This window comes from Eufriesea mexicana, unplaced genomic scaffold, assembly GCF_001483705.2.
Source record: "Eufriesea mexicana isolate 0111107269 unplaced genomic scaffold, ASM148370v2 scaffold1046, whole genome shotgun sequence".
Taxonomy (NCBI): Eukaryota; Metazoa; Arthropoda; class Insecta; order Hymenoptera; family Apidae; genus Eufriesea; species Eufriesea mexicana.
The window spans coordinates 26,122-39,292 of NW_016909160.1; the positions used below are offsets into that span (position 1 = coordinate 26,122).

General features: G+C 41.5%; 1 protein-coding gene across 1 annotated transcript in view; it reads right to left on the reverse strand.

The window, feature by feature from the left end:
- Positions 1 to 811: 811 nt before the first annotated feature.
- LOC108547464 (uncharacterized) overlaps positions 812 to 13,171 on the reverse strand; it is a gene marked incomplete at its 3' end in the record, with an annotated part of 36,179 nt that continues 23,819 nt past the window's right edge. Inside the window, exon 3 of the mRNA XM_017899995.1 lies at positions 812 to 1,003. Coding sequence (XP_017755484.1) covers positions 812 to 1,003 — 192 coding nt within the window. The remainder of the gene's footprint in view (positions 1,004 to 13,171) is intronic.

Genomic DNA, 13,171 nt, shown 5'->3' on the forward strand with positions numbered 1-13,171 from the left:
AAACCGTGAATTACGTTTATTCAAAGTCTACTAATTATTTAAACACTCCTATTTTATCTATATACCGAAAAATGTTTAATTGTCTTATATAATAATAATTATCATTATATAATTAAGTAAATGTTGAATTTTCACGGATTTGAAAAGTTTCGAGGGGACCACACTTTGATGGTACTAGATTTCTTGTAGGTGGTTTAGTAGAGAAAATACGAAGGTGTCGTTAACACTAGGTTTACCAACTTTAGGTCGACATTTTCTTTAAAACGTAACTTAAAAAGCGACATAATTAAACACTATAAGCTATGAGATATATTTATATAAAACTTATCGTATTAATAGAAATTATTTTTATTTAAATGTAAATAAGAGCATTTACCTAACCTAACCTAACCATCCTGGCCTGTGACGATTCTCAAATACCGATCCTATATGTCGAATCATTTCCTTAGCAAATAATAATAGTCAAGTAATAGAATTTTTTGGTGTTTTTCTGGATGTTTGCCGTGGTTCTATTTTAAACTGCACATGCGTTCATTTTCTTTGTATTTTAATGGGTTTTCCTGTTTAATAAATAAATAAATAAGTAAATAGTCCTCGTAATTTTCCTCGTGAAATTCGAAGTAAACCTAGTGTTTTAAATGCAATTATATATTTTTCATCGCATCAGTCGATGCACCTCGATATTCTTTCCAATTAAAATATCGACCTGTTCATATTAAAAGATCATTAGCTCAGGAGACCTTTGAATTTGAATTTTGCACCTGTAAATATGTAAACAACTGATGAACCGTATGAAATTCACAATACTCACTATGAGAAGAACGCATCTGTTTTCAGACGTCACGCCGCCGCATCCGAGCCAGCTACCGACCACGGCCAGGACACCTGCGATGACCAGAGCATAGGCCAGCGTCGGGTACGTCGAGGTCGTCATCAGAGACACGTAGCTGTGCTTCGAAATCACCGTCCAGATACCGATTCCGCCCACCACCAGTCCAGACAACTGAAACAGAAATAAATCCACGTTCAAGCACCGAACGCTGTTAACCTTTAATTACTCACCGCGCGTTTCTCGCCGGGATGCGCGGATGGCGAAACGCGAAAGGCTCAACGCCTTCTTCCTCTCGCATCTACGCGTTCCACCGGGTCTACCGATCTGTTCTCATCGAGGAATACACCTCTGCACCGAGTCAGCAATTTTTCGGCTAATTGTATCTCACCCTGAGCCCGTTACGCCCTGACGAAACGATGATGCACGCTGAGAGATTTGAGGTTTCTCGAGGCTAACTTCATGGTGTACGTGTGTCCAAATTTTAAAGGAGTTTCCGTGTGAAATTATTGGAGAATCGAGAAAGCAATATGGTCGATCAGTAGGGAACTGTATCCTTGATTTCACGTTAGGCTTTTGTCACCACTCGATGTCATGTCTACTGATTTGTAGACTATAAGACATGTCAGTGTGATGACCTTATAGCGAGTAAATACGTGATTTACATGAATAAACGGTGACCTGTGTTACTTTATTATTCAAATTCCAAGAGAAATAAATATTTCTTCTTTTTATTTTTGGTAGAAGAGCACACGGTGTATCTTTTTGAACAAATTTGTACCAATTTCACGTTGAGGTGTCTCATGTACTCTCGTGAGCCAAGTCCAAGACCAATATTAACCCTCTGCACTCGAGAGGTGAGCTTCAGTCACCATTTCATAAAATTTGGAAGATAGATATTAATTAATATATGAAATTTAACCACTTGTGGTGCAAAGAAATTCACAGTCGAGTGCAAATCACTTCGGGGCGCGCTCAGGCAGCGTTCGGGGGGCTCCAGAAGAGAATATAAAGACGCATCAACTGATGAAGTGCAAGCAGAAACTGTGCCTCGGTAAAGAATTTCATTAACAGTTGACGTGCCACGCACGTCATTTCTCTTTCTGCAACAATCGCCTGACAACGCGTGTAACACGTCGCTGGTGTTTCGGTAACAGAAGCATCTCGACGTACGTGGCACGTCTTTCCACCGCAAGTGGTTAATGTAACGCAACAGTGTACGAGGTATTGAAATCAAATAATTCTACAATTATATTATTATACAATTTATTTACTGCTCAAAAATATTTTTTAGTACTTTTTTAGTAGAAAATCTTTGAATTTCTACTCTTCTCTAGCCAAAAAATCGTCGAGTGCAATGAGTTAACCCTTTGTACTGGAGAGACTACCTTCAGTTGTCATTTTATAAAATTTCGAAGATCGATGTTCATTAATATGTCAAATTTAAGATAATGTAATGGCGTGCAAGGCATCGAAATGAAATATATATATAAATTTTATTTTCAGCTTCTGGGGCCTAGAAAAGAAACTTGGTCTTACAATTTTGTTACCCCACTCATCCTTAGAACTTATCATACTAAATTTAACCTAATTGGTAATCTTAATACTAACTTAGTTCTCGAGTCGCCTATTTTAGAGTGCTACATGTTTGTTCCACTCTTCCCTCTACTTGACTCTGTTTTAGGTTATTGTCCACGGTTCGCAATCATTCTATAATCTTTTCATTGTATCGAAATGAAATAATTCTTCGTGTTAATTATTATACGATTTCTTACTTACTGCTGCACAAAATTTTTGGACTCTTACTCTTCTTTAACCCAAAAAATCGTCGATTGCAAGAGCTCAAATTTGATCGATTTGGTTGATTTTTGAGAAAATATTTTTACCACCGGTATCACGCGATACTATCGTACTCAAGTAAATTCAAGCCCGATTTATAACCGCGCGATTCCCATATCGAGGTACTCCCATCTCTCAGCTTTCGCAGCATCCAGAAACACCCAGCACGTGCTATCGCACTGTCGCCTATCGTGCACGAGCGTATTCGCACGATCGTTCTCGGTTTTCCCGGAGGATATACGGCCCAAGTGTCGGCGCGAAAAGCTCGCCGATACCTCCCGGGTCTAATTAACTCGTCCAAGTCGAGTCCTCGTTTCCGTGGAGTCGAGGATACGGGAAACGATACCACGATCGGCCAGATCTTCCGGGCAGTGGCTTCCATCGAAGCCGAGGCTCGAACTCCGCTCAATTCCACCAGCAGATACGGTCGCCGCCCACGAACAGCTGCTACACAGCGTGGAACGTCGTCGATAACCCACGATTTATCTATCTTTTTTCTCTCTCCCCTCACGATTCTCCGCCTCTCTCTCTTTCTCTCTCTGTCCCGTACATTTTTCCTATTTTTTCCGCCTTTTTTCCCTCCCCCGGTAGCCTTGATTCCGTGGAATTTTTGTACCAGTGACATCGCGGTCGCGACGCCGATCGCCTCTCCCACGGGAGAGCACCGGTGCAAGGCAGCGGGAAATATACGGGCAACGTGGACGTAAATATCGGTGGACGCGCGATATTTACGGTATCGAGGAATGTGCAGTACGTGGGCAGTGCGAACTGCACCCATGCAACGGCCAAGTTCCTAGACAACGCTCCTGGCCATTAACCTATGCCCACGGAAGTCGCCATGTCGCGACATCTCGCGCGGTACCGCTGCTAATTGCCTGGAAAATTTTCCTCCATCTGATCTGTGCGATGGAGATTGTGGAAGCACCAAGAACTGCTGCTTTTCCATCGTTTAGCAATCTTTCCTCTTCCATATCAGCCGCCGTTCATTGCACAAATCGATTAACTCCACGTTTTGAAAAATCTTAAAACCAAGTGTCGAAGCACTTGGTACAGTCATAACTTCTTGTATTTAAGATTTTTTAAAAGGTGGAGTTAATCGATTTGTGCAGTGGACGGCTGATATATGCTACACGCGTCCAAAAAATCCACGTGTATGCTAGACTAATTGCAAGATCTAATACCAATCCTCTAGAACACTCGTCATTCGTGCTGATAATTGCTTTAGAGCCATTCGTCCGTGATATCTTCGATGGTATTCGCGTATATTGAAAGAAAAATTGGCTTTTCTATTACCGAGTATTCTTTCCTCTGCCATATATAATATATATGCTTCCAAGTGTCCAAAAAATCCACGTGCACGCTAGACGATCATTTGCACTTCATTCAACCGATGATCTAATGTGAATCCTCTCGAGAATTTGTCATTCGTGCTGACAATTGCTCTAGAGCCATTCGTCCGAGATATCTTCGATGGTATTCGCGTATATTGAAAGAAAAATCGGCTTTTCTATTACCGAGTATTCTTTCCTCTGCCATATATAATATATATGCTTCCAAGTGTCCAAAAAATCCACGTGCACGCTAGACGATCATTTGCACTTCATTCAACCGATGATCTAATGTGAATCCTCTCGAGCATTTGTCATTCGTGCTGACAATTGCTCTAGAGCTATTCGTCCGAGATATTTTCGATGGTATTCGCGTATATTGCAAGAAAAATCGGCTTTTCTATTACCGAGCATTCTTTTCTCTCTCATGTATACTATACGTTCATACAATGCGTCGCTAAGTATCCAAAATATTCATACGAATAGTTGACACTCATTTGCTCCTCGCGCAACCGATGATCTAGCACGAATTCTCTCGAGCACCTGTTACTTGCACTGACAATTGTACAAGATCCATTCGCTAGAGATGCCTCCAATGCTACCTGTCTATGCCGACAGAAGTATTGGTTTCTCTGTCACTGAGCATTCTTTCTTCTGCCACATATACTATACGTCCATACCATGCATCCATCGCCAAGTGTCCAAAAAATTCACGTACATAGTCGCTCATTCGCTCCTCGTGCAATTGATGATCTAGCATGAATCCTCCCGAACACTCGTCATTCGTGTCGACAGTCACTCGAGATCCAGTTGACAAAGATATTTTCGATGCTACCCGCGAATATCGGAAGAAAAATCGACTTTTCTATCACTAAGCATTCTTTCTTCTCCCATATACGCTATGCTTTCATACCCTGAGTCGCCAAGTGTCCAAAAAATCTCTCGAACACTCGCCATTCGTGCTGATAATCGCTTAAAATCCATTCGTCATTCAACATCGGAAGAAAAATCGCTGAAAGTATGCGACCGAGACGATAATTTCGTAATTTCGAGTGAAAGTTTCGAAACGATCATTTAGACCACCATGACGGCTTCACTGCTAATACGAAGTCTGTGACAGCAAAGTGGAGGAGCAAAGATGTCCCGCGCTGCATCCCTGTCTGCATAGGATAGCGAGCGTAATTTACGATTAGTATTCGCGATGGAATATTTATGACGTGTTCCGGTGAGCATTATTTACGTATGCACGAGCTTCGAACAGCGGGGATGTGTTCAGTCGTGGAGTGAAGCTCGTAAGATCTACTCCGCGAGTATGAGACCAAGCGCCATCGTCGAAAGGCAATTTCGTCGCGCGATTTCCGCTGGTTGGAGCCTGGGTGGTCGATTGGATCGCGAGGAATCGCGAGATGGCTGTCGAACGGAGACAAAAGCGCGAGGAACACAATGGACGCGGCGTGGCCGGGAAGAAGCAGCGTCCTGAGCACCGTAACAGGGCCATCTTGGGTTCGATCGAGTGGAACCGAAAATAAAAGAGCGTCTTATTAGAGGACCGCTGGATCTCGTCTGTTCCTCGGGGCTGGCCGCTAACTATGCGCGACATTCGTCCCTCGTCGGCCTTAAAACTCTCGAAAGCCTCGTTTGGACAGGTTTTCTGGAATTCTTCGAGGGACACCGACGTCGCCCGCGAACGCGGCGCCCTTTCCCTTCGCCACTGGGGGGCCGTCGTGATCCTCCGTGCCAGGCTTTCCTCGAGACGCCATCGTGACTTATCTTCCTCGGAGGTTATGAATTCGGAGAGCAAATAAAGACGAGAGTAGTCTAACGGTGCTCCACGGTCATCCTTTTACCGTGTTTCACGCCCCACCTGACGACCGATGGCGCAGAAAATTCATTTCCTCCGTTTCGGAGGCTGCGGGAATTTGAATCTGCGACACTCGAAGAATTGCAAATCGATCGTAATCACCGACGGGTTTACGCAGTGACTCCCACGTGGCGGTAAAAATGTATATAAATTTATACAAAATTCGCTTGTACTACCGAACACAATTTTCTTCCTTCTTTTAAACGATTATCATTTTTTTTTTAAAGTTTCGGTGTCAGGGATTTACGTGTTGTAAGAAATATACACTTCACTAGAAGAAAAAATTGGAGGGAGTCATTTAGAAAAATTTCGATGATCTTAAATTGTAAAAATTTGACCTCGGAAAATTGACAGTGCTACTGTAAATAAATGGAAATTACGAAGAGGAGAGATACTTTGGGGTTCCTATTTAAATGCACGCATAATTGACTTATTTCAAGATTTTGGGACTTGTTTCAAGTCCCAAAATTTTATAATACTTTAGGCTTCCCGAAGATTCAATTCTCTCATCTCATTATTACCTAATCATTATGTGGTAGGGACAATACCATTTGATTATAGTACCTGATCAGCCCAGGTTAGGTATTGTCAAATATACAGGCTCTACTATTTGTCTCATACAGAATTTCAAAGTTTGAAATTTAAATTTCACCTCCCGTTTCACTTAGAAACACTTAATGTACCGTTCATGATACGCTTACCATAGGTCGGGAGCGTTGTGATAGATCATGCGAGGTAATGGGACGTTCTTGAGCCGATGTCGAAAAATAATTTCCCCCGGTATCACCGGGGGAGACACCGTGGAACTATATTTTCTTTATCAAATAAAGGAATTTTTCTTTTTTTTTTTCTTTTTTTAAATGCTATCGTGTCATGAAATTACGTCGTAACACCCCTAAGATCGACCAACGTTTGTTCGAGTCTGGCAATCTTTTCGCCCGGCGGCTATAAAATATTACACCGCTAATTCCATAAATCGTGGTACACCCTCTCTTGAATTTTTGCCAAGATTTATGGGGACGGTAACTAGGTACGAGTTGTATAACTCGTAAGATACGATTACGACCGTCGAGCAAGCCATCCTACACCGGCAACCATGCCGTTTTCTTCCCTTTTTTTCCTGCCAACATTTTCTTCGCGCTGCCACCAAGACCTCAGGCGTTGCACCTCGGTTTCCGCCCAGGTTTTCGGGCCCTTGCCACCGTCACTCTTTATTTCAATTTCGTCTTTGTCCTACGGAAAGATTACTTGTGCGCACTGCGTTGCGAGATATACGGGGTAGTGGCACGAAATAAGCGGTGAAAAGGTCAGCGTGATATTTTTACAGACACTGTATAGGAAGATTTGCAATTTAATTTGTCAATTATGCGACTCAGAAGCTGCTTCGTTCACAGACGTTTCTAGGAAATTTCAAGGATGATTTGACTAATGATAGCTAATGGAAGAGTAAAGTAACGCGTGGCTGATACGAATATAGAAGTACCCTCAGTGGGCAGAGAATCGTTAGGAAAATGAATTATTACGTCTAAAACATCGCGTGACGAGATAACTCGTCGTCCTTAGTTAAGGCCAAATTTACCGGAACCGGTCGAATGATTAGTGGACGTAGAAACGAAAGGAGAAGAAGCATAGTGGAAATATATTAAGAAAAGATTTCGATAGCCTGCGATTATCACCAAAATTATGATAACTGCTAATAAATGCTTAAAGTCAAAGTGATAGATTTATTATTAACAAATTAAACTTCGAAACTTAAACGAATTTAATTTTTAAAATTCATCGAGACCTAAAGAATTTCATAATATATACCTCACCCTTAGCTTGGGATTACCTCTATTACCTCTGAATTCGAGATACCTCGCAACAAATTGTTAAAGTCAAGATGGCAGATTTATCGTTAACAAATTAAATTTGTAAACTTAAACACGAATTTAATTCTTCAGCAAAATGGTTCACCACTCTGCATGCAAAATTCACGGTGACCAAAAAGATTACATAACCTATATCTTACCTTTAGCCTGCTCCAAAATCGAGATACCTGATAACAAATTGTTGAAGTCAAGACGGCAGATTTATCGTTAATAAATTAAATTTGGAAACTTCAAGAATTTAATTTTTCAGCAAAATGGTTCACCACCCTGCGTGGAAAATTCATCGTGACCAAAAAGATTACATAACCTATACTTTACCCTTAGCCTGCGATTACCTTCATTATTTTCAAAATCGAAATACCTGGCAACAAATTATTAAAGTCAAGACGGCAGATTTATCGCTAGCAAATTAAATTTGGAAACTTAAACACGAATTTAATTCTTCAGCAAAATGGTTCACCACCCTGCATACAAAATTCATCGCGACCAAAAAGATTACATAACCTATACTTTACCCTTAACCTGCGATTACCTTCATTATTTTCAAAATCGAAATACCTTGGAAGAAATTGTTAAAGTCAAGACGACAGATTTATTGTTAACAAATTAAGTCTGGAAACTTAAACACGAATTTAATTCTTCAGTAAAATGGTTCACCACCCTGCGTGCAAAATTCATCGTGACCAAAAAGATTACATAACCTATACCTTTCTTTTAACCTGTGAGTACCTTTATTATCTCCAAAATCGAGATACTTGTTAACAAATTGTTAAAGTCAAGACGGCAGATTTATCGTTAACAAATTAAATTTACAAACTTAAATAAGAATTTAACTTTTCAACAAAATAATTCACCACTCTGCATGCAAAATTCACGGAGACCAAAAGGATCACATAACCTATATCTTACTGTTAGTCTGCGGTTACCTTCATTATCTACAATATCGAGATACCTGGCAACAAATTATTAAAGTTAAGACGGCAGATTTATCGCTAATAAATTAAATTTGGAAACTTAAACACGAATTTAATTCTTCAGCAAAATGGTTCACCACCCTGCATACAAAATTCATCGCGACCAAAAAGATTACATAACCTATACTTTATCCTTAGCCTGCGATTACCTTCATTATTTTCAAAATCGAAATACCTTGGGAGAAATTGTTAAAGTCAAGACGTCAGATTTATTGCTAACAAATTAAATCTGGAAACTTAAACACGAATTTAATTCTTCAGCAAAATGGTTCACCATCCTGCGTGGAAAATTCATCGTGACCAGAAAGATTATAATCTATGCTTTTAGCCTGCGATTACCTTCGTTACCTGCGAAATCGAGATACCTCCTAACAAACGATCATAAGCAAACACTGTGTGCCCAGAGGCAGTAGATTCGACCACCATGAAATATTCGTAGTTACGCAACACTCTCGGCTTCTCGGATCGGATCACGTAGCTTCTGAGCGCGAAGTATGCCAGAGATGCGTCTAATTTTAAGTCCCACCATCCAGTATTCGCAAATAAGAAATTCGCAGGTTCACGCGTCGCTTATATATACGCTGCAGCGGATGTCGGCCAAACTGCAGCCGGCGAACCAGAGGACCAAGTTCCCATTCCTCGACCAACATCCACGTTATACTTAACCCTGTCGAGTCTCAGGCCAGCGTTTGGGTAAACAGAGAAATGGCCAGGGGTGGAACACGCGGGGGCCATTCGACGATCTCTCGTTTGGTCCCGGTGCATTCTTCGGCGCTGCTGCAGCTGCCACGAGATATGATCGGTACAGCAGCAGCCCGTTTGTTCCACTCCTTGGCATAATACTTGCGTATGCTACGTGTATATAACGCAGCGTGCTCGCATGATTTACGACGCCGTTTTAAGGCCACCGGCGCCGCGTAGTACCATTAATGACGAACAATTTTGATCACGGTGCGCGCTGCGATATAGACTAGTCGGATAATTTAACAAGATCGACGAGTGCTTTACGATAATCGCTCGCAGCACTCTCCTTCACACTTCCGCGCCACGCGATGTCCTTTCCATTCGATCCTTCGGGAATCCCAGGCGTCCTGGATATTCGTGGAACGCGTGGACGTCGAAAATCTCGAAACCCCTCGCGATTCTGGAGATCTTGGACAATCTGAGGTGTCTGATAGCAATGGACTTTGAGTTTTGGGTTTTGGGTTCTGGGTTTTAAGCTTTAGCGAATTCGAATAATTGTTTTACGAGTGTACGATACCCAAATTCCGGATGAATTTTGTGAAGGAGAGAAAGGAGAGGAGGAGAAATGGAACTGAGTGGAGGGTTACTGCGGGATCGAATATCTTTGGTTCATAAAATGAAACGTGTGACAAAATATATTGCTACGAGTTTCTCATGTCCATCTTGTACTCGGTTAAGTAATAAGAGTGAATCGTAAAAGATTCTGGAAAAGAGTTATAGGGACGTATACTAACGAAAAATGACACTTTTCTACGACAGTGATGGCAAGGGTCCCGAGTCAATGGGGGCCTGGTTTATGATTTTACGACTACCCCCCATGACTCGAGGACGCGCGGACCATGACACGTTGGACCAGGGCTGGCAAATGCTGTCAGTTAGTTGTTGACGAGGTTGGAGAATTTTCAAGAGGGATAAAACTCTAGTAAAATCGGATACAGTGCCTTCGTTTATTTAATCCCCCTATGATAATCTCTTCAGAGTAATCCAGCACCTTTCAGAATGTTCGGGCAAATAACAATCGCGGGTGTTGATTATACAAAAGGAGTGTCTTCCAGCGAAGTTCAGAGAGTAGAGTTGTCAACGTTTAATAGAGTTAAACTAATTCAATTACTATTCATTGCAAATCTTCGGAAATCTAGCGATCGAATTCGTAGAAGAAGAATTCTAAGATCTGTAACAATATATTGTGACCTTTCCATAAATAATTCGAGATGGCTTGCTTCGCGCAGTTATTTCCATGGGGTGTCACCGCCATTTTGATTCGATCCTTCGGGATGTCGAAAATCTCTACAACCTCTGGAAATTCTGGAAACTTTGGAAATCTTCAGCGATAATTGAGCTGTGTTACCAGTTCCAAATTCCGACGAAATTTCGTCAGGATGAATAACAAAATCGTGGAATGCTGCAAATTATGTTCGCTGGATTCTTTAATACCATCATCTCCAGAAAATACTTTAAGGTAATCCAACAACTATCCTGCTCTCAATTTCATCCCTTCGACCGTGATCTTCTACAGGGTGTCACCATTATTTTAATTCGATCCCTCATGATATCGAAAATCTACATACTCCCTCGAAATTTTGTAACTTTTGAGCGATAATTGAGCTGTGCTACCAGCTCCAAATTCCGACGAAATTTCGTCAGGATGAATAACAAAATCGTGGAATGCTGCAAATTATGTTCGCTGGATTCTTTAATACGATCATCTTCAACAAATGCTTTACGGTAATCCAACAAACATTCTGCCGTCGATTTCATCCCTTTGACCGTGATCTTTTACTAGGTGTCACCACCATTTTGATTCGATCCTTCAGGATGTCGAAGACCTTCATAATCCTACGAAATTTTGTAAATTTTCAGCGATAATTGAGCTGTGTTACCAGCTCCCGTTCAGTAAGTGCGAATAACCTGCCCAAATTCCAGCGAAATTTCGCGACGATGAATAAGAGAATCGTGGAATGCTGCAAATTATGTTCGCTGGATTCTTTAATACGATTATCTCTAGCAAATGCTTTACGGTAATCCAATAAATATTCTGCCACCAATTTCATCCCTTCCATCACGATCTTCTACCGTATGTCACCACCATTTTGATTCGATCCCTCATGATATCGAAAATCACCATACTCCCTCGAAATTTTGTAAATCTTGAGCGATAATTGAGCTGCGTTACCAGTCCCCGTTTGGTAAGTGCGAATAATCTACCCAAATTCCAGCGAAATTTCGCGCAGACTAGACATTGGAGTCGCGGAATGCCATGTTGGGGAGGTTGGCAGACATCGACGAGCGCGCGTGACATTCCGTCCGAGTTTATCGACTCGAGGATCCATCGATCCCGGCCAGTAGCCGCGTTGATCGAAAGGCCACGAAGGTATTACACGGACTCGCGTGTTGCACGATAGATCTCCGCTGAGCGGAGCGACCGGCATTAATCGGTTCGAAGCGTGTTGGGCGAGAGAGCGGGCCGCGGAGGTGGCAGCCATTAGCATAAGAACCGAGAAGATCTCTGCGCGAGGATAGCTGCTCCCTTATTTACAACGTGTCAAGTATGATCGTTCTACTCCCGCGAGTTTACTCTTCTCGCGCCGATCGTAGAGAAGCATCAAAACGTGACGAGCGGCTCGGATCGTTTCACGATGTCCTCTCGACGTTCACTCGGATTGCAAGAGCGTGAAAATGCGCCACTCGTGGCCATTTCGCGTAACGCGCCATTGCGCAGCGATGAAGCCGTCGGATGACCTTTGAGGCAACGACGAAGCTTCTCCGATGAAGATTGCCGAGTTTTAGTAAGTCGGAGGAAGCATACCTTGACCTTCTTAACTCTGTGGCGACCACCGTTTACGCATTCACCACTAAAGGGAATCAAACAGGTTCGAGGTTTCTCGCAAATTCTTGGTGAACCCTCTGCTTTCTACACAGGGTGACCCAGTATCGATAATGCAAGCAAGGAAAGGGTGATTCTACGTGATGGAACAATTAAAATTAAAGAATAAAATTTGTTTATTCGAAGCTTCATAGTTAGACAATTAAAAGATAACGTACTACTTGATTTTCCAAAATGGCAGTGAGTCATTCCCAATATTATAGGTTGGCTAGCACAGCTCCGTTATTCTCTACCTTGACACAGATCACTCTAACTAATAGGAACACATCCGAAGGATTAAAAGGATTAAAAGCTGCGTAGTCTAATGTCTGTTAGCTTCAAATGAGCCTAAAAGCTTTGGAAGAGACCCTATCAGAGGTTTTAACGAGACGCTTTACAGTCGAGACTTAATACGAGTCAACTTTAATTGTGCTTTACTTTAATCGAATAGCAAAAGCTATTATTATACGAAAACATTTACCTACATCAACTTTGGACTATTTTACAAAAGTCTTACAACGGGGTCTTTATATCCATACTAAAGACCAAAAGATAAATAAATCCAGAGAACTATTAAAATATCCTAAATCGGTACGAGTCAACTTTAATTGGATAACCAAACCTATTATTATATTTCCTCTATACAGAACGTGTGAAAGATACGAAAAAATGTACCATTACCAACTTTGGGCTATTTTACAACAGCCTAACAGGGTCTATATATCCATACCAAAGACCAAAAGATAAATAAATCCAGAGAACTATCAAAAAATTCTAAATCAGTATGAGTCAACTTTAATTGGATAACTAAATCTATTATTATATTTCCTCTATAGAGAATGTGTGAAAGATACGAAAAAAT